This window comes from Melospiza melodia, chromosome 1 (assembly GCF_035770615.1).
Source record: "Melospiza melodia melodia isolate bMelMel2 chromosome 1, bMelMel2.pri, whole genome shotgun sequence".
Taxonomy (NCBI): Eukaryota; Metazoa; Chordata; class Aves; order Passeriformes; family Passerellidae; genus Melospiza; species Melospiza melodia.
In genome coordinates, this window is record NC_086194.1 from 149,155,476 (window position 1) to 149,183,193 (window position 27,718).

At 40.5% G+C, this 27,718-nt stretch overlaps 1 protein-coding gene across 1 annotated transcript; it reads right to left on the reverse strand.

Annotated features, from left to right (window-relative positions):
* FZD6 (frizzled class receptor 6) lies at positions 1–26,089 on the reverse strand. The gene is made up of 7 exons (XM_063171470.1): positions 26,005–26,089; positions 25,156–25,535; positions 8,556–8,752; positions 6,632–7,649; positions 4,166–4,314; positions 2,510–2,938; positions 1–2,029 (listed from the first exon to the last, which is right to left on the reverse strand). The coding sequence occupies exons 2-7, from the start codon at positions 25,333–25,335 to the stop codon at positions 1,873–1,875; spliced, it is 2,130 nt and encodes a 709-aa protein (XP_063027540.1). The 5' UTR covers positions 25,336–25,535; positions 26,005–26,089; the 3' UTR covers positions 1–1,872.
* Positions 26,090–27,718: the final 1,629 nt, after the last annotated feature.

The following is a 27,718-nucleotide window of genomic DNA, read 5'->3' on the forward strand; positions in this document are numbered from 1 at the left end:
TTACTATACAACAGCATATTTTATTACTAACAAATACAGTAAAAACTAGTGAACGTGTATAAAGTTACCTGGTTACAAACAGAATTAGAGAAATGAAGGGTATTTAGTGCACCTTTTCACAGGAGGTTTCTCATATCTTTCTTACTGTCCACTCAGTAGCAAGAATTCTGTGTACTTTTAAGGGGAAAATTCTAAAAGAAAGACCATATCCCATCGATGGCAATAAATTACAAATGCTAAAATGCAGATACTGTAATATAAAGGTAAAGAAATTTCATTTTTAATTCATGATGGATAAAACAAATAACTTTGGTTTATCAGAACCATAGTTCCTGTTGTTCCAGCACTTACATGTCCTTTGTACCACGCAATTTTCATCGTTCAATGCATCACCATGAATGCTATCCCAGCTCACAGTAAATTCTCTGCCTAATACCATAACACTGAGACATATTCTTATTAGTGGTCAAATGCAAGATGCTGGACAGTTTTACAAAATGCACTGACATTTAGGTTTAGAAAACAGCAAAATCTGTCTCAAAATTATCTCAAGTAACAAATCCCATTGGCTCTTAAAAAAACATTGACTCAAAGTCAGACAATGAAATTGTTATCCACATCAGCAGTACTTGCTCCTGAGAACCACCTAGCATAGGAAAGGCTATATGTATTAAGGCCTTTTTGATTTAGAGAAAATATATTGCTGTAGCATAATAAAAAATTAGGCTTTGTAGAAAATTAGGCTTTGGAGGAAAAGTACTAAGGCTGCCTTCTCTGTAAATAGATTGTTAAAGAAGCCTGCATATTTATAACTCACCAGTTATTTGCAGCAGTTATCTGGAAGATATTTCTTTATAGCATTTTAAAAAAAATGAAGTTACTCACATAGAAACAGCATGAGATGAGCTGTCACTGCAGCTCAGGACAAAAGCCCCAGGCCTGCACGTCAGGCTGTGCCCACTGAGCCCAGGAGTCTGAGGTGTCCCTTTGTCACCATGCCCTGGATCACCAGGCCAGGAGAGGCTCCAAGAGGCATTTTTGTGAGACAGTGCTGCACCTTCTGCAGCATGCCTGCAGCAGGGCCTGCCTCACCCCAAACATCAGTGCATGGTATGGGTAAAGGTCCAGCCTGCTTTTCTCAGAACTGTGTCACATTGGCTGATCACCAGGGGACTGCTGGCTTCAGCAACACCCTAAGGGGAGCACGGGAACTTTCCCAAGTTTGTACAATACATACAAAATAGTAGTTCTAAAGATTGACCTTATGCAGTCACTTATTTACAAAATTAATTTTTATGTACAAAATAAACTGCTATAATTTCAGATTCCCTTTCATATTCAGTGTACAAGCTACCATAAACCAGTGCTATAACTGATACAGCATGTATAATTTAGAGTGTTTAGAAATTTGTGCATCACTTACTTAAGTGATACTGTTGTTTAAGAGACAGTAAAAAAAAAGAAAAAATTAACAAGTTTTGAAAAATATTGAAGAGGTTGATGGAATTTTATACCTTGAGAAGTAACAGTGCTTTTGAAGCATTATTTTAATGCAATTAATTACAAAGTGTTCTTTATATAAGGAATAATATTTGTCTCCCATCTTTTTCTTACATTATTGCCATGTCCTACAGAACTTCAATTTCCATTAGTCCTGGACAGGATTAAATACAGTACATTATTGCTAGCTGTCCCCACAACAAAACATAGATTTTTAAGTGCAAAGCAGGATATATGTGTTTTTTTAATAAGGCACAGAATATCCATTATTTCCAGTGTAACAAAGAACTCATATCAGTTTTATATAATGCAAATGTTCATAAAAATTTTCAGTCTAATGCAATACAAATGTTGATATTCATTTTCCATCTTTCAAGGATTGGAACTGTTTCCTGAATCCAACTCTCTTCTGGTGTCTGAAGCTGAGTAGACAAGTAGTGATATGGAAGGTGACTGTGGGACATCAGGTATTTGGGAACAGCTCCTTTGCAGTGAAGGAGATTCACTAAAATCATTTTTAGGAGTTATTCTGTAAGTAAAGAAAAATAAAAGACAGTAAATCTTAAGCACAGTTTAATTTCTATTACACTGGAAAAAAAACTGAGTAGTGAAATCATAATATCTATATTCAGCTGTATGAATGCAGTACAGTTCTGTACACTTTTCCAAGCCTGCAGTCATCATTGTTCTTTTTCAGACTCATCACCTCTCAAAGTGATTGCAGTGCAGACACAGGTTTCTTGAGGGTCACTGTTCAGCAAGGCAAGAATATCCTACAAGCTGAAGCTCCAGCACACAACGCTTAAAAGAAAAAGAAGACCCCTACAAAAATACAAAACAGCCCAGAGGCTAAACATACATGGCCACAGTCTGCAAGTTCTCTTGACAGCTACTGAAGGTCAGGTGCATCCTGAGAGTACCCTGATTCTTCAGAGAGAAGAAACAGAACACTTAGAGAAACAGTGGTAATATGTAGAAACAAAGAAAATACTGAGTTCAGGGGCCTTACCTTCCTTCACCTACTCTCTTAACACTCTCAGCCAAAGTACCCATGTGGCAGGTGCTGTCTGCTTTGTTTCTCCTTTCCAGCTGATCCACGGTCAGTTTAGCGCTGGGGAACATCTGATCTCCGCTGGTTTCACCTTCCTCCACTCTTCTGGCAGATGCTCCATCTGCCTCCATCTCCTTCTCAGATGTCTCTGGAGAGCTTTTAATTTCTGCCACAGTTTCTTGGCTCAAGTAATCATGATTGGTGATTGCTACTGCAGAAGTTCCATGATTTGTTGCGCCACCTGTACTGGTCCCCATTGACTTTGAAATGACTTTCAGTCTGTGTGAAGTTGACTTGTAGTGCTTCTTTTTATGTTTAACTTTGGAATTGTGCCTCAAGAAAAATTCACATGATTCTTGCAGCACCCTTCGACTCTCGCTGATTGGACTGGAAGAGAGTACAAACACATCACTGAACAAAGAGGATAATGTTAGCTATAATATAATAAAGAGTAGCACACAAAACCTTGAAAGAATAGCAACCAGTGATGCAATTTGAGCTGGGTGTTAATGAACAAAGGGAAACAAATTGTATGTGAAAAGAGGAGGAAAAATCATAATGGCTCCAAAGTAACTGTCTGTGGAACAAATAAATAAAGCACATTTCTATATTTCTTACTTCTGCAAATAGGTCCAATGTCTACAGTGAATTAATGATCTACTAGAGAGAAAAAAAGAATTAGCTCATAAGCAGTTGCATTACCAACTTTATATAGAGTCAACCTCCTCCAAATGAAAAAAATATTAGCATTGTAAAAATAACTTCATTATTTTTAAATCCTTGTAGCTAAAAGCAATTAACATCTGAAACACAAGCAAAAATTATACAGGAAATGGAAAAAGAGGGGAGAGGGAAAGGAAGCTATAGATTCACCATTGAGGAATGGAGATGTAAAATAAAAAGAGCTTAGAGACTACTGCCTTGGGAAAATCAAAGAAACAAAATTATCTAAAGCCACACTATCATTTATAAGTAACAGATAATCTGAAAAGAAATAATTAAGACATAAAAAAGAATTGAAAAAAGCAACAACTATAAGAAATGGAGACAAAATTTATAAGCTATTTAAATCCACAGATATAAATTTGCTTGAATTAGGTAATGAAACTGAATTCTTCTGTTTAATTAAAAAAAAAAAAGAACACTAGATTAATGCAATAAAAGTGGTAGTAAGGAGGGTTCAATGAATATTAATTTCAAAAGAAGACAAGCCTGGCAGAGGAGAACAGAGAATATTATTACTGCATAACAGTAAACATAGTACTAAGTACTGTGTCAAATGAAGTGGTCACAACACATGAAAAGAACTAAACTGATGGCTGAAATTATATTTCCTCCTTTGACTGTGAACCAGATCTGTATTAGCCAACACACTTTCTGCTCTACAAAAGAGAAATTAGCAGAGGAAAATATTTTCTGTCTTCTTGAGACTGTTGTTAAAGGGTCACTGTGTATTTAAAACTTCCCCAGATTCCAGTGGAATTCTGCTGATGCCCAAAGCAGCATTTATAGTCTGAGGACAACATTTTGATTATCTCAGCTATATATAAAAACACATGTCTGAAAGGCAAATTTAAGTATATGCTTTAAAAAACAGAGAAAAAAAATTCTTACTCTCTTTTGCGGTTTCTGTTGAAGAAATTGGCCCATTCAGAGCAGGTCTTTTTACTTCCCACCCAGAACACTGGAGATATGCCAACAATTAATGTCAGCAAATATTTCATCAGAAACAAAAATATTTCTGGTCTTGCTAGTGCCTTTGCCTAGAAGATAAAGAAATTTAATAAATGCAAAGAAGAAAATATACTCATTGATTTATTTTTTTTAAATGAAGAAAACAAATACATTTCTTAAACAAGAGACTTTCTCCTTGACTGTTGGTCTTTGTTGAGGCTTGTACAGTGGACAAACATCAGACATGTACAGACAAGTCAGATGTGTTCAGCTGAATATACACACAGAAGAGATCTGTCAGGAGGAATTGTTTTTCTTTTAAATTGAAAGGAAAGGTAATTTGGGGAGTAATAGTATTAGTAAAAATATTCTCCAGAGGCAAGTGTGAAAGATTTATCCCTTCAACTTAAAAGAAACAATAAGTGGATCACTGAATGGTTTGGGTTGGAAGGGACCTCAAAGATCATCAACATCCACCCCAGCTGCCACAGGCAGGAACACTCCCACTGGACCAGGCTGATCAAAGCCCCATTCCAGCCTGGCCTTGAACACTTCAGGGATGAGGCATCCATAACTTCTCTGGCAAACCTGTTTCAGTGCCTCTGCACCTTCAAAGTAAAGGATTTCTTCCTAATATCTTCCTAATCTAAACTTACTCTCTTTTCAGTTCAAAGCTATTCCCCTGGGTCCTGTCACTACATGCCCTTGCAAAAAGTCTCTCTTCCTCTTTCTTGTAGGCTCCCTTCAGGTACTGGAAGGATTAGTTGGGAGTTAATCTGATTAGACAGCATCTTCAAGGAGCTGCAGGGAACTACACAGCAGTTGTTTATTGCAAAATTAATCCACCTATTTGCAGAGCTGTATCACAGGAGCTGAGACATTTAACCCAGTGAGAGATCTTATCTTCAGCTGTCATGCTGCAAGTTTAATTTATGCCACTTGTCTTATCTGCTAGACCCATCTATGAAAGCCACTATTTTTGTTAGCCAGGTAACATAAGCTACTTCAGTTTTTATTTGGTTTTAATCTATGTAACAAAAGTCTACAAGCCAGCTCAGATAAGCCAAGGCCAAGCACACCACTTTGAGCTATTCCACAATTAGCACACACTGTCTATCATAGGGACAGATCCCACAAAGTAGATATTTTTGTAATATTTAATGTTGATATTTCTTCCTTCCAATGGGTTAATTAAAGGCTAAAAATACATGCTCTGTGTTATTATGCCAAGCTGTCATATTTAAGCACCACAAAACAAATTTATTGATTATTTTTAAAGCATAAAAGTCTTGTTTTCAAACTTGTATATTCTGAAGCATTTAGGTTTATACAGAGCTCAGAATAAAACCCACCGAAGTCAAAATACACTTGTGAAGAAACAGCATTGGAAGCCAAAATAACCAAGTAGTCTGTGAGCTGTGCTACTCAGCCTACACTGACTTCAATCCAGAGGACATTAAATGGTGTTTAAGAATGAAAAAGGTCAATCCTGATCATTCCATAATGCCTGTATTTCTATTCCTCGTTTTTAATGATAGTTTATTCATATAGATAGGAAGTGTAATGCAATGAAAGATGACACCAGACACTTGCATTTTTAGTGATGCTGTCTTCTTATGTATTTGTTCTTAAATGGAAAGAAATAATACTTGTCAGTATACAAAACTCCCTGCAACTGCAGCAGATTTAATCTACTGAACATGGGCAGATTTAATTTAAAAGTCTTTCCAAAGAAGTTGGATTTTAAGAGGCAAATATTAAACACAACCACCTCCACAATTTTAGTTGAAGTTTTTTTCTATATTTGCCTTTTTTTTGTTGTTGTTGTTGTTTTTTAATAAAGAATTCTTTGCATTTCTGAAAATCAGCCCGCAAACTACAGCTATTGTGGAAAAAAACATATGGGAAATTTGTTCTATAATTTCACATGGTTTACACTTCTATACTTTAAAGAAAAAAAAAGTGATTCTAAATCTGTGGTTATAAGCACCATTTAAAATCTAATTTAGTCTAAATTTTTAAGAATCTTTATTTCAGCTTCAACTAAAATTGATGAAAATTCAACTTATGTACTTTGATACTGAGCTTGGCAATGAAGTACTAAGCAAATGCTTTCAGAAACAAATATTGTGAGGAACAACCCTCCTCCATCACAATTTCTAACATGAAGTTCAAAGATCATAAAAAGCTATATATTCTGTTAGAGCTGCAAGTTGAATTTAATTGCTGAATGCTACCAATTAGATTAAAATTTTCAAAGCAAAAATAATATTCCATCTTTTTTGACTTAAAAAGGAACTAATCACTCCATGTTTTTGAACGGATTACTCACCGCACGGCAGATATGCATAAGGGTTTTTGCTAATTAACTTTACAGTATTATTTATAAAGGAAAACGTTACTTGCCTGGTAAGGGCAAGGAATATGGTACTGGTCACAGTGGTCAAACACCCAAGTGGTTTCCCAGATTTTCCGATTCACCAGTTCATAAACATAACATCCAAGAAGGGCTACAAGAGGCACCAAGTAGAGCCCACTGAAAACCCCAATGCGGATCATGAACTTCTTGAGCTTCTCCTGGTTCCTGCCGTCGTGCTGAATGACCTGCCGCACGTGGTTCAGAGAGATGATGCCGGCTAGAAGGAGAGAGAGACCGAAAAACACACAGAGGCACAGCGGCAAAAGCACGAAGTACAGCGAGGCGTCCAGGTCGTAGAGACCCACAAAACAAACTCCACTGATATTGTCCCCTTCCACTTTGTTCATTGCAAGGAGCATAATGGTTAGAAAACCAGGTATTCCCCAGGCAACTGCATGGAACCACATGGCCTTCTGTGCAATAGCTTCACAGCTCCATTTTCTTCCCGCCGCAAGGAACCAAGTGATGGTCAGAATCACCCACCATATAGTTCCTGCCATGGTGAAAAAGTACAAAACCATGAAAAGGACAGTACAGGCTTTGTTTTGGGAGCCAAGAACAACCGTTTCACCAATTTCTAACTTCTCATCTGCCTCATTACAGGCAGTCCTGTTCCCAAGTAAAAATCCAATAAAGTACATTAGAGAGACTATGCTGTAACAGACAGAATAATAGATGATCGGTCTCTCTGGGTATCTAAACCTTTTAACATCAATCAGAAAAGTTAGGAACGTGAACAGTGTAGCACAAAGACAAAAGATTGAAACTATTCCAATAAAACTTTTTGCCACATCCAATTCATAATTCTTGAAGTACATATTGGGACATGGGGGTGCACACTGATCAATTCCTAGAAACTTGTAGCCTTGTCCATTGGTAGTGTGTAGGTGTCGGGGACACCAGAATCCATAATCCCTTCGGATCTGGCTTGGGGTCTTCTGAGTTCCATGTACATTTGTGGTTACAGCAGCAGTGGCATGAGCAGCCTCATCACAATTGATTAACCTGAATAAGTAAACAGAAGAGGAAATATCTCAATAGCCCTCATTCTCAACTAGAATTGACGCCTTAGGTTTTAGCTTTTATATTTTTCAGACTCTGTACTGCTTTAGTGTGTAGTTCTGAGCTTCATATTATGAGATGGTAAGCTCTCTTCACAGAGCAGCTAGACAAAAACAATTCCTTTCCTAGCTTGGAACCAAGGACAACTACTCAAATTTCAGGTCCAAGAGCATAAACAACGTGGACTGAAGGGAGTAAAACAAGAAGGATGAGACTTCATAACCTAAATCTAAAATTGGACAATTAAGTCCCCAAATGAAGTATTAATTGTCCTCTATCATGTGAACACCTTTGAGGAAAAGGTGACACTTCAAAAAATGGAGTTTTGGCAGGCAGCACAGGAAAAGCAACACAAGACTAGGCTGGCACATTTAAACAGTTAGGAGCAACGGAAGGTTTCTACTATGCAATGTTCTGGGTCTGTTGAAATACAGAATATTCTACATTCCCTTATCTTATGAGCAGTTACTTCTAAAACCCCTAATAAAGTAAGCATGATCATCCCTAGTTTAGAGATGAGAAACCAAAGCAAAATCTATGCTGTAACATGTAATATTTTAAACTTTTAGAAATGTACAGTGAAAAAGCTACCTCTTGCCAGGATGTGATTATTGAAAAGAACTGCCACAGAGCTTTGCTGCAAAAACTGTCACAGGCAGAAAATGCAGGTGATAATTTGAATAACAAAAAAGTTTTAATAAAGAAATGGACCCATGCACAAGCACTGCAGGGTCAGCACACTAAGGAAATTACTGTGAGGTGATATTTAACAGTCTGCCTCAGATTTTCAACTCAGTCTGTGTGAAACATAAAAATACCACTCCCACCACCTGTCAATATGAAAAATACCTGGTACATTCCAGCTCTTCAGGCCATGCAATTCCAAAAGTGTCCATCAACTGCTTACAGTCAGAATACACTTTCTCACAGAGGCTTCGACAGGGGTGAATCACGTGAATCTGATCTAGGCAGGCTGGGACAAAGGCTCTGCACAGAAATGTGTGGACGTCTGGTGAACAGTGAAGATTCATAAGAATAAGGAAAGGCTACAGGGAAGAAAAAGGCTTTGGTTAGCAATTTTTAAAAGATAATTCAAAGCATCAAAACTAACTTTCATCACTAGGGCTTACATTTAATCCTATGTAGGTTTTGAAAAAATACTAGGAAATAGTATTTGTTCAGCAGTTCTGAAAAAGCAAAACCCACTGCCTTGAGTGGCAAGAGGCTCTGTTGGCACTTCCAGCCCAGCTCTTGTCCCACAGTCTTGGACAACCTTTGGCAATCCAAACTTCATTCTTTCTATCTGACAATGTTAGAAATCTGAAAGGTATTATGAATGCCCAAGATATTTAAAAATAAAGTAAAATGTTGAGTTTCTTTGTACACCAGTCAGCTTCTAAACAAACGCCCTGAGGCTTTCCAAGGCGTGTCTGTTCCTGTAGTTCCTGTTAGATTACATTTTCAGTCCTAAGTGGTGTGATATACTCATCTCTCATGCTAATTAAATTTAGGGCTTTTTTTTTTTTTTTTTTAATGAGGTCTAAACATTATTTCTCATTTTTAAACGTCTCATTTAAAATCTCTCTCAACATGACTGAGAATTTCTTTGCCTGTATTATCAAGTAACAGGCAGTGAGTAACCGATGACTGTTCTTACTAAAGAATTCATAGAATCAAGTTTAACTTTTTCTGCTCAATGCATTCAATTGCTTATTCACAGTCAGACAGGCTTTCAAGTAAAAAAACCCCAGCCTTTCCACTTTACATTTTCTCAGCTTTATTGTTAGGGCAAATTATTTTGCCCAAAATACTACTGTATGTGCAAATGTTATGTCTGATGTTAAACAGGGACAGTGCATGCAATTTTCAAAGTAGGCCAAGCTTTTAGTAAGATTTTTGTTTAGTAAGAATTTTACTTAATTATTTGCTATCAATATTTATGTCTTTCAAACATTCAACCAATGGCTATAAAAAGAAAGATTAGATTGAGTCCAGAACAGTATCCTTACTTTTTCCTAGCTTTTAAGCATTGCATATCTATCTATCTATCTATCTATCTATCTATCTATCTATCTATCTATCTATCTATCTATCTATCTATCTATCTATCTATCTCTCCTTACTCAAGAAGCAAGTCTTACTACTGAACATGCAGTTTAAAAGAAAAGACATTGCTAAATAAAATTCCCTTACAAAATGGAATACCTACAAATCCTTAAAGGACCTTGGTAATAAATACAGGAATGTATGGGGAGGAAGGAAGAAGATAAGGCAGAGCAAGAATAACGCACAAGTGCTTTATGACAAACCAAAAAATGCTGGCAGTACCCTTCAGAGCACTTCAGAGCACCATTACAAGAGGCACACATTGGTTTGACTCCCTCTCTGAATGTCTCCTCTTGAGCTGCCTTTGCTGGAACCCAAGATTTGAGTATTTCATGACAAGGACAGAAGTGTAGTTCTGGTATACTGTGTTCCAGTTCCATAAATTGGATTATTTCCTAAAGTCTGCATCGCTTCAGATGAAAACAAGTACTCAGGAGTTTACCTTAAATGAATTAAATTCCCTTTGCATAATTATGATGCTTCTTTTCTTCTCAATTCTTAATTTGTATTTGCTCTGTTCTTCCTGGAACTTAGGATAAACAACATAGCCTGGGTAGTCATATTCAATTGTTACAGAAATTGAGTTTATTTTTGACATTGTCTTGCAGAATTTGTCTTGATTGTTCTGAATTCTTCCTTTTTGTCACGCACAGTTCATCTCATTAAATAAGAAGTAAAATTCATTTTCTAGAGCAAATTTTGGACTACCAGCCAAAAACTTTTTCATCAGTCTTATCTAGAAAAGTAAAGGTTTCTTAAAATCTCAATATTTATATCAATGAAACTGAGTTTACCTACAGTGATATTTTACCAACTATTTTTATAAGCAACTTGACAGTTTCTAAATAGCATTTTCCAATACAGATAATAGGCTTACATATTTTAAGCCTGCTCCTTTGATACAGAAAATGAGCACAAAGAAAACATCCAGAGAAGAAAGTCAGGACATAAAACTAACCTCTACCACTCTAACAGAGTTTCTGTCATATGAAGCAACCTAAAAGCTAAAAATCACAACATGTATAATGATATTGTATATTAGAGGCAGATAACGAATGACAAGACAAGCAAGAATAAAATGTTTGCATTTGCATAAAGAGTTTTACTAAAGCATGTTGTCATTGTCTAAACACTCATTTAAAGAGTATATTTTATTTAAATGAAAAACCACCCTAAATTTGAAAATTTTTTATTTAAATGAAAAATTTATTTTTTTATTTAAATGAAAAACCACCAGATAAATTTAAAAATTTTTACGAAGAATGCCATGTTTAGCCTATAATGTAATCAGAGCAGTACTCCAAGGACTTGGCTGCCAAGAGTAACTGTCCTTACAATATTTCTTTTATTTCTTTCAGCTTGCTAAAAACATTTACCTTCTGACACTTGAAAGTATGAGCACAAGAGCAAGAAGTTTGATGCTCTGAAAACACAAGCTGACCTCCTGAGTCAGACCATTCAGCTGGACACCTCATTTTCCCCTGGCTGGCAGCAAGGGGGCTGTAATAAGACAAGCTGACATCTCTTCCAGTTTCCTACTAGCAAGGGTTTAGGAAACATGCTGCACATTGCAACACAGCCACTGTGCTGAAACCTTTCTTCCTAAAATGCATCTTCTCCCTTTTTCAATCATTTATGTTTGAACCCTTTGTTAAATACTACAGCAATAAGTTGCCCTGCATAATTTAAACAGACATTGGTAAGAAAATACTGCATTTTATCTGTTTATTGTAACTCCTGGTTTTGCAGCCTGTGTTTTGACAAACAGGTAAAAGACTGCACTATACTTTTTTCTTTCCATTTTGTCTTCCTGCAATAATTTTTATAATATATTTATATATTAGTATAGTAAAGCTTTAAATTTTGATTTCTGCTCCTTTTCATAGTATACTTTGTCTTCTATTTGCCTTGACTAAATTTGAAGACTGACATCACATTTCCAGTGACAACAAAGACTTTCTGAGTGACAGTAACTGGTAAAATACTGTGCCCACCCAACTAGTACAGATAGTGGGTGTTACTCTTCCCCTATATTTACTACTCTGCGGGTTATTTTCCCCCAAACTTATTATTCTGCATTTCCCTACCCTAAATCACACCTATCATTTTATTGTCCAAATGCTTCTAGTACATGATCTCTCTGCAATTCTTTAATCCCATTTTGTTTTCTCAGCAAATTCAGTACCTATCCCTCTTCTAGATCCATTTATGAATTAGTTTGTTATCAGAAGTTTCAGTAAAAGTAACAAAGGGGAACCATTCTAGAGATTTATTTGGTATGAAAATATCAGCTCAGGATTTAATACCTCTTACTGGGAAAAAAACATTTATCTATTTATTTATACCTACTTTTCTTCTTGTTCTTTAGGCAGGCATTGGAAAACCAAGTCTACAATGGGTTACCAGCACAGTTTCTTAAAAACATATAGGCTGTGAACATGTTTTTGGAAACTGAAGTATATATAATCTGAATTATCCCTTTCAACAGAAGCAGAGAGTCCGTCAAACTTATAGATTTTACAGCCAACGAGTTTTCTCAACTAAAAAAACCCCTCTATAAAATGTAAAACTTTGCCTCAAGCACACACAAATGGGATTTGAAAAATACAGATATAATTTCAGCAACTGCCTACTTTTACCATTTAAGAACATCAGAAATGTTAGTGAACTGTGCCTGGAACTCTGCTAAAATGAAGTATCTTTAAGTGTGGGCTTCACTTCCAGCTAGCCAAAATGGAAAAGTCTGCTCATAGAAAATAGTATGTCTGTGTTTCCTGATGGACCATAAAAGCAAATCTTACCAAAACCAAAGTATTTGCTCCTCCAGCTTCACAATCTGGAAGCACAAAGTAACGCCAAGATCACAAGCTCACTGACAGTAAAATTCAGCTCCTTCAAGGACACTTTATCTGAACTGTGGATGTCCCAACCACAAACCACATTTTACCCACGTGGTCAGCTGGGTAAATTGCATGCATGCACATGCTGGCATCCTAAACCTGCAAGTCTGGGATTAAACTCACAATCTTATACCATAATCCTCCCCTCTTCAGGAACTTCAGGGTCTGCATGTGGCACAAACAAACAAAATTCGCTCTTCCAGGAAACCAAGGCACTTGGCATTTTAAGCATTAGCAACCACTGCCCTGTCATATGAGGAAGAGATGAAAATCTGCACACTGGGTGATGAGAATGCTAAAAATAGAGTGAAACTACACTCTTGAAAAAACAGAAAGGGAGCCTCACACAGTCAGTGTATGTTCTAAAATATAAATTCCCATCTTCTTGACAATGGGAAACAAAACTCAGTAAATGTAAGACAAACTAGAATACAGTAACAATCTTTTAAAAAAACAACAACAAAACCCAAACCAACAATCTAATAGCAGCTGTAAAGTCAAAGATGATGTAGCCTGTAACAGCAAGAGGGGCATGCCTCAAGCACTATCAGTGAAGAACCAAGGACTGTGGGATGCAAACTTTCCACTAACAAACAGGAACATCTTATGAAGTCCTAGGATCCTTACAAGGTATGTCTATGTTATATTATCTCCAGCAGCAAAGACAAGCTACCTCAGAAATCCAGTTATGGTGTGGTTCTGCAAACAGTAACACCACAGAGACAAGTGAAGACAAATGGAGCAAAATACAGAAAAAATGTCTGAGTGCAAACATGTCCTTAAATGTGCTTTGCCAACAAGTAAATTGCAACCTAGAACTATATATGGATCCTGTGCTCACCATGCTTCTCTGTTTTGTGCTTAGCAGGCTTACAACTGCAAGACACAAGAGAAACAAGTTCATTATTACATGCAAACATTTCAAATGCTCTGTTGTACCTCACTTCAGTCTGATCCTAGAGAGAAGCATTACCAGAGATGATCAGTCTCTGCGGTTCTGATGCATGATAACTACCAGCATATACCAAAACAAGTAAGTGAAAATACTCTCTCTGCTGATTAGTGTCACAGAGACACTTTCATAATATAGAAAACTGTGGACTGAAATATCAAGGTCTTTGTTACAATCATCCATTGCAAACCTTCAATGTAAAAGACAGGAAATACCTTGAATTGCTGAGACACACAGAGGACTTGAGCTTTTGTTCAGCCACTGGAGTCAGATACCTAAGACAGTAAAAACCTGCTTTCCCAACCACTGGGCTCTACCCACCATGTGAAAGCATTTAACTTCATTAATCTAGTTAACATTGAGGTTCACTGAGTTAAACAATGACAGACACTAACTGTCGTGGTGTTAAGCCATGTCACCTCTTTGATACATATGTTTTGATTAAAGGAACAACACCACAACCTTGTTGCTTACAGAACTCTGTATTTCAGTCACCAAAGCAAAGGCAGGCTTAAATCTGTATTTCTACAATTGTACTCCACTGTGTACCTCAGATTCCTACCTATACTAAATATATAGTTCTATATATTCCTACCTATACTAAATAATACCTATACATTGCTACTCATGTAACTATGTATCTGCTTTACAGGGAATAACAACCACCTAAATAATGAATAATTAGAGTCATAGAACATCTCAGATTGGAAGGGGCCCAGAAGGATCACCAACTCCCTTGCTTCTTGCAGGGCACTTTCATGATTAATAATTAAAAATTAACAATTAATAATTGTACCATACAAACAAACCTACTATCCAGTCACTACAGAATTGAAGTATAGCCTCAAACTCTAAACCAAATATATTTATAAACATGTAAGTTTTCAGATGTGATAGGAAATACAGCCACTGTCAATCACAGTGCATATAAACTATCTCAGAAGAGGAGACAGTAATTACTCTTTCTACTCCCAGAGCTACACTGACAATCTTCACAGTATCTTTAGCCACTTTTACAATGATAATCTGTTTCCATTAAAAACAGTGGAGCAAATATGGCACGGCTGATTTAATCCTACACTATTGTTACAATGGAGTTATTCTCAACTGGATGCAAACAAGATTAGCATCACACCCAGAGGGATTAATGCCTTCATGCAATTCCTAGACAGGCTGGCAAGGGTGGCAATTTGTGATGGCCATAGTGAATCAGCTGCCAAGAACCTCCGACTTCTAGTTCACGCACAATTAACTAAGTCATGATAAATAAATGTCCCAACACATGAAACTAAATGAAGGATGAAATGTACAAGTCCAATAGATTCAAAGCAAGGTTGAGAAAAGACTAGGTTTTTCCCATTGGAAGTTACATTGAGGAATTTAGATCAAAGGCAAGTTAAATACACTTAATTTGGTATGTAAGGATTTTGCAGGAAGCTGAGGCAGTTTAAGTGTCAGTGCCTTGTTGCTACATGCCTGCTAAAAGCTGCTTCTTAACAGAACTGCAAAACAGGAACATGGGAATGCACAGAAACATTAGTGCAATGTCAACCACCCTTTAAACCAGCAAGGAACACGGTATGAGCTCATTTGAGAGCCCATATACACCATGTCTCTACCTGAGCTCTGAGTAATAATCAACTACTGCTGCCAGCAGCAAGTATCAGCTGTAATCTCTATTTTCTCAATTCAGTTAAAACTGCATGGGTAAACCAACAAAAGTTTTTCAGGACTAAAAGTCACCATTTATATTTTAGCTATAAATGCATATAAGATGTATATTATAAATCTGAATACTTTTAAGTTTAATATGCATAATTATTAAATGCATCTTGATTTGACAGAGGTAAAAAGAAAACCATCAAACATACATGAATTTGACTTCTACTTTAATAAGCTGCTTTAAAAAAACAGCATTACTTTCTGCAGCTTCCACAATAAACTAAAAGTACATGAAGTTGTGTTTAATCTAAAAGCTTTTCAAACATTTTTAAAATGTAACCAACTTAACATTTACATAGATAAGAATGAAGTATTTTGTCAGAGTACAAAGTAAGTTGCCCCGTTAGTTTAAAAGACAATAGTTTGTGTTTCCTTCTCCAGGAAATCTGAAGTTCAAAGAGCTGGTAGAGGCTAGGGGTGGTGCAGAGAAAGAAATGGGCAGTAAACAAGCAGTGGGACAAACGATGCCATTCTGCAGAAAGATGTTTGCAAAGATATAAGCTTATTTTTGTCCTTCAACCAAACAGCAAAGGCAAGACATGCACTTAGACTGTCAAATTATATATATATATACACACACACATGTGTCTGCATATACATCCTGGTCTGAACTTTTATATTAGCTATTGAAAGGTTATGGGAATATGAATCAAAAATCCTACCAGGGCAAGGATAAAGCACAGGGGGGAATGTTTTCAAAGGTTGATAGGCCAGCAAGGCACTCATGCACTTTCAAAAAGAGGTAAGACAAACTCCATAAAACTACTCCAATACCACACCTTGGCACTAAGGTTGCCGTTGACACTATAATGGGCACAGACACAGAAGGACAAAGCAGGCTATTCTGCTTTTTTACTTTTATACACTCTGAATGGTTTTGTACTAACCATACAGAGCTGCAAGATATTCTGAGTTGGAAGGGACCCACTAGGACCAAGTCCAGCTCAAGAGAATGGCCCACACAGGGATCTAGCAACAGAATTTCTTTCTGTAGTAAAACAATTTCATTCCATATTTTCTCTTTAAGTATTTTCACATGCAAAATAAAAATACATATATACCTATATTTCTTAAGTATAGCAAAGGTTATAAACAATATAGACAGGAATTTTACATCTCACTATCTGAAATAAACTAAAGTACAAGTATTTCAAATACTTTTCAAAATAGCTTATGACCAAAATCCACTGCCTGTTTTTGTTCTAACCTAAATTATAGCTTGACCTAAATTATAGATATTCGAGCCTCTGCAATTTACAGTCCTTAACAAATATGAGAGCTTTTTCCCAAGTGTTACAGAACTGAACTATTTTTACAAAGATTTTCAGTTATACATTGTATCTGATTTAGGTTTTGCGTAAACTGGACAGCATAAAAGACAGAAAACTGTAAGTTAACTGAAGGAAGGTATACTGCAGGCCCTCAGACATCTGAAGTCTAGACAAAGCTTCATTACATCTGGACTGCAGTAGCATAAGAATCTCAAATCTTAAATTCTCCTTGTATTTGCTATGTGTTACAGGAGTATGTGGATTTATTGCTAAACTTTTGTGCAGCATTCAATGTAAAGGATTACCTGTAATAATGTTGATAGACAGTCTTATCATTAAAAAAGCCCCCCATTTCTAAGAAATTCTGGCAGAAGTTATTACTGCTCTGGTTCCAAAAGTCATCCAGATTTATGCTTCCCCTTCTCTCTGTGAGTGTGGAGACACACTTCAGCACAACAGCACCACCCAAGTTACCAGAGTAGTGAACCTGCACCATTTCTTTCTTGCCTACTGCATTTTTAAGTCTTAAATGAAAACTTTAGTAGTCTTTAAAAAAACAACTTTGTTATGATGTAGGAGATATCAGTCAAGTCATTTGCACATGCTGAAACAACATCAGTTGGTCAAATGCACAAGTCATTAGACCAAGCTGAAGCCCATGAAGCTGCAGTCACCTACCTCAGCATCTGCAATCATTACCTCTGTCTGCTGCTTTCACTGCTTCCACTTGGTCACACTTTGAGACACTCCCAGTTTTGAATGCCTTCATTAGACACAGTTTCCTCATTGTTAGCCCACAGTGCTCATCTTGGTGACATTCCCCTCATTATCCTCCCTATTTCTCCTGTTCTAAAAACGTAAGGCCACCTTTTCTGTTTACGTTATGATTTGTGGGCCACGACAACCTTTGACACTTAATGTTCTGTTTGTAGCTCTGTGCATAATCCCCAGCCAGATCCCCCACCCAACTGGATTCTTAGAATGGTGCACCTTGTGCCTTCCTTACAAGAACATCAGCTCAGGTGAAACAGTATGCAGCAGGGATGTGGCATCCTAGCAAACAGGTATTGCTAGGTCACCATGAGGCTGGATGGGTACAGTCCCTCTCCAGAAAAGCAATGCTTTTAATTTTGCACGCAGGAAAACTGTGTGGAGAGTTTGGCCACTAAGTGCTTTGTGGCAGTAGCTACTGAGTCTAAAGAAATCTGGTTATGCAGGCCCTCTGGGCAATACAGCATGAGCCAAACTTGGAAGGATGTGGTTACTCTTTGAAATAACTTGATCTACCCGAAGTTTAAGTACAGGAAAGGCGGATTTTTTTTTCTTCCCAGGAAGCTCTTGTCTAGAGGAGAGGTATCTTCAGTAAGAGGACATCCTTACTTCCTACAAAGACTGATCATCCAGGCCTCTCTCCCCCCATATACTGTAGCTACTCACACAGCTCTTACACACCCCTGCCCACCTCTCCCAATAGCTATGCAGAAATCTAGCAAGTCTCCACTCGTCTACCCTACACAGCTCAGAAGAAGAGGGCAGACATATGCATCTTTTACTCTGGCAGGCAAATTACCAACATGCTGCAGCAATCACAGATGCACATAAATACACAGAGAGGACCCAAAAAGGCAACCATGTGACAAAGGAACTATGTTTGCCCCTAAGGGCTGGTGAATCAACAGTCAGCACTGAGAGAGAGAAAAAGGCAGCAAATTTTGTGGTGCAGTTACTCCCACCCCCTCCCTGTGGAATACATAAAGAACTAAAGAGATGACACAATAGTACTTTTAGAAATTGTCTGCTTTAATCACTGCACTGTCAAACTAGAAAAGAAACCATGGACATGTGACCACATTCCCCATCCAATGTGGTTTTTTTCTGGACCATTTGCTTTTTATGGTCTTTATCAATGAAGGCATAGGTAACACCTTGTAGCCAAGCTGCCACCCTGAACATCCATCCTGCAAATGGAAAACTAAGCCTGGATTCCACCTCCACCAGCACACAACAAGGGCCTGAGCTCCATCCAGCCTCCTGACCCATGCAGCACTGTGGGCAAAGAGCATCTCACACCCAAACACCACAAAGCTCGCTTCAGAAAGACATCCGGATCCTCTGCCATTCTTAGGCTAGATTTGTAGATGACAAACATGAGGAGCCTTGCAAAGATGTCCCACAATGTACCTTGCTTCACCAAATCCTTCAAGACTGCCCAGTTGCTGTTTCCAGAGCTGCTGTGGGCCAATGCACTGGGTGTGAGTTGTTACCCAGTTGTTGATCCCACACAGTTTGACAGCTCACAGACAGCAGAGGGCAGACAGTGTGGACCACCAGCACACAACAATATACAATTTTGTCTTACTTGCCTACTATTAAGGAAAGATATGTGAAGATGACCTTCAAAATCATGGTCAGCACATCACCCTCAGCACACCTATCCTACCTAATCTAATGCTAGGTTTTACTAATGACCACATGAAGTTCACAAGGTTCCACTGGGCAGCAGCCACTTCCACAAAAACACTAAGACAATTTGGAAATTGCATCTGTGTCTCAAGGCTTTGTACCCACTGCTGACTCTCCCCAACACCAAGGATGATGTGTTCTCAGCAGACAGCTCAGCTCCCAGGCCCTGACTGTCCTCCATCAGTGAAGGCAAAGTAGTCAAACTCAGTAGCTCTGTTCCTGCTTTCATTCTCTATATAAAAAGTTTCAGGGAAGCTGTTCTGTTCATGCACAGGTCCTCTAGGAGTAGGCTACAGCCACAGGACTAAGTCCATCACTGCCTTCATTTACCCAGTGACTGCAGATTTGAGCATGGAGAAGAGAGAATTGGAGACAGGGCTGGACTAAGAAACCACCTACAGCTTGCAGCTGCACTTGAACATTAACCAGGGCACTGCAGAAGGGACAGACATCTGCAGGAGACAAACAACAAGATACCATGGTATTTCTCAGAAGCTGACAAAGATCTGCAAGACAGCCTTCCAAAGGCCAGCCTCAGACCCCATGCACAGTGAGACTGGCCAAAATCTAACCCAGAGTAGAACAACTCTGTCTCAGGCAGCAGTCAGGTAAGAAGTGTGCTGACAACTTCACCTACTGATCCACTCCTGTAACACCAAATTGCTTGCCAGAGGAGGCAAAACCTCTGAAGATGGATAGAGAGGAGGCTCTTGGAATCACACTGTCAACACCATCTCCAAGAACCCCAGCCACCATCTCTTTGCCAAGCAAGCAGTATTTTGGACCCCCATGCATTCTAAAGAGCATCCTTGCAGAACAAAGAGCAAGGCAGTGCTATTCACATTATCAAGTGGGCAAGTCCTGCTGCTCAGAGAAAGCAGCAGCAGATTTTGCAGATGACTGATATGCTCAGAGCCAGGATAATGGGATTACACAGATTTGCCTGCTTTCAGTCAATCTGCACAAGCCAATCACACTTGAAGGGCATCAGTACTACTGAGGTAACAAACACTTTTTTGGTGGCTGTAATTTACTGCACCCATAGGAATCAGCAAAAATGGTTTATGAATGTTGCTATAAGCACCACTCTAAGAACTAAACATGATGTACGTTTCTTTGGAATACCTGAGAGCAAGAGAGTACAAAAAATGAACATACATCCCCAATTTTTACGTTCTTTTACAAAATTACACAGATAATTCACATGTTTTCAAACCCAGTCAATGCTTTTCTGCAACTTCCAAGGTGATGTTCAAAAGAATTGCTCATGTCCACTATTCCATATTTCTTGAGACATAACCAACAGAGAAGTCAGTTGCACTGCCTTGTATTTCCTTTTATCCATATGAAGTATGTACAAAAATACTTTGGCATCTGCCAACTTCCATTTAACAGGCATCAATTCAGCTGCTTCATCACCACAATCATTTGTGACATGCACTACACTCTGAGAAGCTAGAAAAGTTTGTAAACAGTAACACATGATGTTCTAAATTTACCACTTTTTACAAAGGCCTCCCCTGCTCTTTAGTACCATGGTAAAGGAACAACAAAAATGTTACAACCAAAATATGAATTAAAGACTCCTTTGTGCTTGTTCCATTGGGTCAATGTCCACACCTCTGCACACATTTCTCCACTTTAGGGTCTGAGGCAGCACCAGGGACAAAACATAACTCCAAGCAGATCAAGAATACTGATTGTTTTCTAAAAGATGCTGAGATTTAAGCTTCAAGTTTCAAGTATTAGTGTTTCATGTATTACACCAAGCACTGCTCATGTGGAGCACAAGCAAGAAGCAAAGATGGCTGTCTCTAGAGATTAAGTAAATTCACACCTGTGATACTTTGCAGGCTATCCCAGTAATAACCTTTTCATAAAACACCACTTATTTGCCCTAAACTCCCAACCTACAGTGGTAGACAGCTTTTTCCTTCCTGTGAGTACACAGACACATGTATCAATTCAAGCTTGCAGACACCAGGTTTGCAGGTTTTTATAAGTATTGTTATATTGAATTAACTGTAAATTTGGATTTAGTGGAAGCAAATGAAGCCATTACATTACAAATTTTACCTCATGCAACTTCAGTATTAAACCTTGGAAGGTACTTTTTAACCCCCTCTAAATGGCTTTGTTTCAACTGACCCCAGTTGTCACACAATTTCTGCCACTGCTGCAGCCAGCTGCATTTAACCCTCCACAGACATGCACACACATATTCTGGCACATGGCCATGAACTCAGAAGTGAATGGAAAACTCACTACTGAATCATTTTTTCAGTCTCTCTGAGGTACTTCATTGTTCTCTGTGCAACATTTTCCAGTGTTTTCTACAGTCTGCTCTAAAAGCTCACTGGCAAGCCTTTTCCCTTTGTACTTCTACAGGCCTGGATCTTGCCCACATCAGGAAGGCTTAAGGGCTTGTCTCCTGTGGATACATTCCAGAACTGCAGCAGAACAGATTAAGAGATATGAATGTAAGTTACAACACAGGAACTCGCTGCCTTGATGGAATAATGCCTTCAGTTGACAACCTACACCAGGATAGTTAAAGTAGGAATTACTTTGGAATTCGAAGCGACTTGTTTTTGTGGACGACCACGAGGGGGAGTTACACCTATTTAAGTACAGCTGTAATGAACCAGATCTTCTGTTATGTCCACTTATTTTCCTCATCAGACAAACCCTACATCTTCCACCTCCCAATCTGAACCAGTAGTAACAAGAACAGTTACTGATAAACTGCTTTGAGATACAGAGATGGTAGGCATCTGCAAATAATCAGATTCCACAGTCATGCAGCTGTTTAGCAAACATACACAAAACTTCACACCACAAACCATGTGGTTTTACTTTCCTAAAGCCACCATCTGTTGTGTACACAAAATGAATCCAAATATAAAGTAAAATTCAAGAAGCCAAAACTCGGTCTGTCAAGTTGAAAGCTCAAAATTAAACTAAATAAATAAACATGTGAATGGAGGGAGCAACTGGAACTTACATATTTTTTTATTGCAGAAAACAAGATCCCAGAGGGAATACCCCCACTAGCCAGAACATCCACACCAGAGGCCCTAGGACTGAGTTAGTCATCTTCCTGCTCTAGTGTTGCAGTGTTCTGGTTTTAGCACATCATTATGAACAGCTAGCTGATCCATGAGGCAGAATTGTAAAACCATCTATCAGCTGCTTTCCTTGGAGACAGCCACTACTGAGACAGTAGCTCCACATCATCCTCTTCTGGAGGATTACTGTGAAGACACCATCCAGAAATACCAATTTAACACATCCCCAGCACAGCTCTTCCTGTTATATAACACTCCCATGCAGCAGAACACACCTGTAGAGCCTTCAGAGCAGGGCATGGTGCATGGGCATCTCCACTGTTTTGGAGAGTGAACTTCACCTTGTGGTGAGACTTGTCCCCTTGACAAATCATCATCCTGTTGGGGAGCAAACACTCCCCAAAGATTCTTAGAGGGGGTAGAAACGTAAACTTGCACTAACACTAGGGCTCTCTGCACAAAATATTTTTGATTTGTGGAAGAAGCCCCTACATTATTCCTTAGGATTGCACGATCCTACTAAAAGTCAGTTATGATACAGGGAGCAAAATACTGCAGGCCTCAACCTCAAAACCCTGTGAGACCTTACATGCAAATATGTAAATCTCATGCCCAATTTTGAGAACAGGCAGGGGGAAGGGAGGGGGAAGAGCAAGACAGAATTAAAAAGAAAGCCTTTAAGCATTCCTGCTGAGCATCAAAGGAAAGCACTTCTATAGAGTGAAAACATGCCATTAAAATTCTTTCTTTGGTATGAATGAAGTTTGGACTGAAAATTGGAAAAAAAAAATTAAGCTCTTAAAACAACAGAAGTCTCCTCCGCCTCCTAACACACTGCCTTGTTACGGCTGCAAACTGAAATTAAACACTATTCCAGAAGTGAGTGACTCCTCCTCCCCTGCTGCAACACTGAAAATCCCTCGAAAAGCAGAATCCTGTCACAATCCTGAGAAGGTTAGTTGCAATCAACTATGGACAAACTGGCACCATTACTGAATGATACGAAGAATGACATCAAAATATGTGACACTGCTACACACTGGTCCCTCTCAGAAAGAAGGCCCAGCAATGAACCACAGTAAGCTTTTACCATATTAATGCCAAATCTAACCACTAGCAGTGGATTCAACGTGAACTTCATACAGAATGGAGCAAAGACCCTTTCACCTGTAAAGCAGCTGTCTAAAAAATTCTCTTTGACCAAGTAATCCATCATCACTGCTGGACCACAACAAAGGCAGGCAGCCCACCACACAAGAGGCAGCTCAGAAATGTCTGCACAGCACCACAGTAGTTAGGAATATCAAATTAGAGGCCAGGCAGTGGGAATGACAGGAGACTAGGAAGCAAATCAAAGAGGGTAGGCAAATCAAACCCTAACAGACACTGTTGTTCCCTGCAGCCACCCAGCCAGTTGGCTGAGTAGTAATCCAACACTAGCAGTCAGGTTATAAGGGTGACAGGATGGAAAAAGAGAGAAAACAAGAAAACTTCTCACTACCACACAATTCTTAATGAAATAGCTATACAAGAAGGAAGTTGGTAGCTATATGCAAGGCAAGCCATGAATACTTTCCAGGAGGAACTCCCTCCACACATGCACTAGGCACAAGTTGCTGATAGCTGAGAAAAGTCAGCCATGGCAACCTAATAAAAATGGCTCTGTGGCCTCTCTGCCCTAGCAGCAGCATGACTGGAAGGCACAAATGCATTGAGCCAAGTGCGGGCTCAATGGCTGCAGTTAACACACACAGTCAGAAGCAGCAGCGTACCTGAGGAGATAAAGTGGCAGACACTGCAGGAAGCATTCCTGAGAAGTGATGGCTAGAGAAGCACTGCTCACAGCTGAAGCCTACAGCCTACCTTCCAGCTAAAAAGCCCTCAATTTCTCAGAGATCTGCAGCAAATTCAGTTGCCTGCATACAAATGGCTTAACATTTGATACCAGAATTTCCCACACATCTACACTGGGTTGACAAAACCAATGTGAGACCGAAGCCTGTGCTATCCCAGGCTGGCAGGGAATTGTGATCATCCCAAGCAACACTAAAAACATGTTTCAGCAACTGAATCAAGCTCCTCCTCCAAGCTCAGTAAACAGTATGCAAATAAGATTTTAGTAGCAGTACCTTCAACACCACATATAATTTTTTTAAAGACAGAAACTTAATATTCACCTCATTTCTGTTGCACCCCTTGCATAGCACAAGACACTGAGCTTTTCAAGACCTGTGTTAAGATTTTCCCCCTCTCCTACCACTGAAAAGCCATTATTAAAACAGGTTCAAAACTTGTTTTACAAGCCTCTCACCCAGAGAGGCTCTCACCCTTCACAGGTATTGCTATGGGCAAAGTCTTTCCACAGCGTGGCATATTCTCAGGGGAGCCACGCTTACAGCCAGTTCAGGTAAGAAAAGTGCTTATTTTCAGTTTAAAAGAGTAAAGTTCTCTTTCAGTCTGAAGTTTCAGCATCCAGTCAGAAGACATCAGAATGCAAAAGCCACAATGGAGAACAGGGCCAAGAATAACTTCAGGTGATCCTCCTTAGTAGATGTAAGGTGACAGAGGAGCAAAGAGCATCTTCTAAATATCATTTTTGCACTGAGTTCAGGCAGGCCAGGATATCATAAACTATTTCTCCTGAGAATTTCAACAATTGTTCTGTCTAACAGTAAAGTGCCTGAGCTATATGTGATCAGCTCTGCCAAAATGCTCTGAATAGCCACATTGCTGTGCTACACCCATTCCTCTTCCACTCTAATACAGGATCTAAGGCAGGGTGGAGGGAGGAAGTCGGTAGCTCCCTTATATAGCGCCTTACCAGGAGCTCTACAACACTCTGAAGACACATCTACTCACTAAACATTATCAGTCTTGTCATTCAGTGCAACAGGTATCCCAAATAGTTTCTGAATGACAAATTTGCTACATACAATTTGGGGGGGGAGACGGGGGTGAGAAACTTACGTCCATTTTGCGAGCAGCCGTGTCCTGATCATAGTGTCCCATGAGGTTTGGGAAAAAAGTCATATTGTAAGGCATTCCTGAACATCTGGAAATAGTAATTGGCTCACAGGTGAATAAGCTGTGCCCTTCCACCAGAGCTAGAAGTAAGCTGCAGGTCGCAGAGAACACAAGTGCTCCCATTTTGTCAGATCTCCAACTTCAGCACATCGCTCTGTTCAGTAGTTAGACAGACCGGCGTTGCACAAGGATAAAAACACGCATCTTCCTCTGCCAGCTCCGGCGCAGGGCAGCAACGCACACAATCAGACTCCTCAGAGCTGCTTTAGCTATTGTCCCATTTTAGCCGAGCGCGACTTTGTTAAATCCCTTCTTCTTCGAGTCTGTACGTGCAGAGACGGGACAGAGAAGTGAACAGCAGAAACAACCCGACCGCGACCACCCGTCCGAAGGCCGAGCTCGGCCTCCCGGCCGGCCTGCAGGCGAGAGGGCGGCTCCGGCCGGGCCGGGTGCCCCCGCGGCGCCTCCCCGACCCCACACACCGCGCCGGGGCCGCGGCTCGCCGCGTTCGTGCTCCGCTCCCGCCCGGGCCCCGGAGCCGCCGCCGCTCCCAACGCCCCGTTCCCAGCCCCGCCCTGGGAAGCGGCGCCCGCGGGCTCGGCAGGGCAGTCGGGCCAGGACCCGGGGCTCGCCGGGCGCGGCCCCGGCGCCGCATCCCCGCCACGCCCGGGCCGCGCCCCCGCCGCCCCCTCACCGGGACCCGCCCCCGGCGGCCACCCCGCGGCAACGCTCCGAGGTGGAGTCGCTGCTCCCTGGGACGAGAGGGGGCCCTGACCCGCTGCCAGCACTCACCGGTGGCGGCCCCTCCGCGATGGCCGCCCCGCGGCACCTGCAGGATGTGGCGTCTGGCGGGCGGGGCGGGGCGGGGCGGCTGCACCTTCCCGCCCCGGCGGTGCTGCGGGCCGGTGGCGGCGGGCGGGCCCCCGGCCGGGGCTGTGAAGAGCAGCGGGGAGCAGTGAGGAGTAGCGAGGAGCAGTGGCGAGCAGTGGCGAGCAGTGGCGAGCAGTGGCGAGCAGTGGCGAGCAGTGGCCAGCAGTGGCCAGCAGTGGCCCGGCCATGCGGCCACGGCCCCGGCCCCGAAGTCGTCCGTGTTGTCCCAGCGCGCCTCGCATACCGGTGGAACCCCGGCTGAGAAGGGCTCCGGCACTGCAGCACAGACGGAAACGGCGTGAAAATCCCTTCAAACTGACTGGGCACTGGAGTTTTCCTAAACATCTCTAACGCACTGTATAAATTCTGAAGGCAATTTACAGAGTGTCGGGTGTCGGGCCATGAACCTGTCCCACCACTGGAAGCGATCTCGGGGATTGTTTCCAAACGCACCTCGGCCTCTGCCGGGCGGGAGGGCCCCGCGCTGCCACCTTCAATGTCGCCTTCACCGCCACTTTCACTGCCACTGACACCTTCACCGACACCTTCACTGACATCCTTGCTGTCACCTTCACTATCACCTTCACCGACACCCTTGCTGCCACCTTCACTGTCACTCTCGCTGCCACCCGTCCTGCGACCTTCACCGCCACCCTGGTTGCTACTTTCACTGCTAGTTTTCCTGGCACCTGAGCTGCCATCCTGCAAAAGGCCCGAATCCTCAGGAGATGATGGGTGCAGACACTCAGTAGATGAGGCTACAGCTGAGGAAGAGATTGATATTAGAAGTCGATGTTCAACAATTGAATTTAAAGAAGGAAAGGGAAGTAATCAGAACTATTTGGTGAGGAAAGGGATGCTGTGGTAAGAACAAAGGAAAATGACTATTCAAATGAAGGAGGAGCATTGTGGTGACTTTGGTGCTCAGACTAGTGCTGTCTTCCAGAAATGCAGCTGGAGGATGTGTGAACTGTCCTCCCACTGCTCCCACACCCACTGCTGGCTGAGACCACACACACCAGACAAGTACTGGCCAGTAGTGCTCAACTGTGTTCACAAACACAGGCCTGAGCTAATGAGAAGTAAGTATAGAAATTCAGAATGTTACTAAGCAGAGGTGACCAAATTTCTCAGCATGGAGCCATCCAAGGTCTCATCAGGCTGTTGCTCAGCCATGCAAGTTGCTCCATGCTCCAGGACTGGAACAGGAAACACCAGATGCCGAGACATGCAAACCAGATTTAGGAATGGTTTGATGATGTTCAGGCAGCACTGCTTCTCTTCTAATGAGCCCCTGGATAGTCTGTGCAGTCTGGCACATTCATCCAGAGAATCCCTCCATGGATTGTGCTTGGAGAGCATGAAACCTGCATGTGGTTATTCAGAAGACAATAAGTATCTGGAAGCTCTCTATTCGTGCAGGTATTTTGTGTGTCATTGCCTGTGTCACTCTAAAGAAACATAAAACTGCTCCATGTTCCCTTACACCAAACCATTTCAGCACCTCTGTGAATCATGAGGAGGATTATATCTACCTGCTGCATATTCACATAGTTCTGGCACTTGAGCACATGGAGTAACTTGATACCTGGAATTAAATTTGCTGTACAAACAAGCAAATGATGCTAAATTAAAT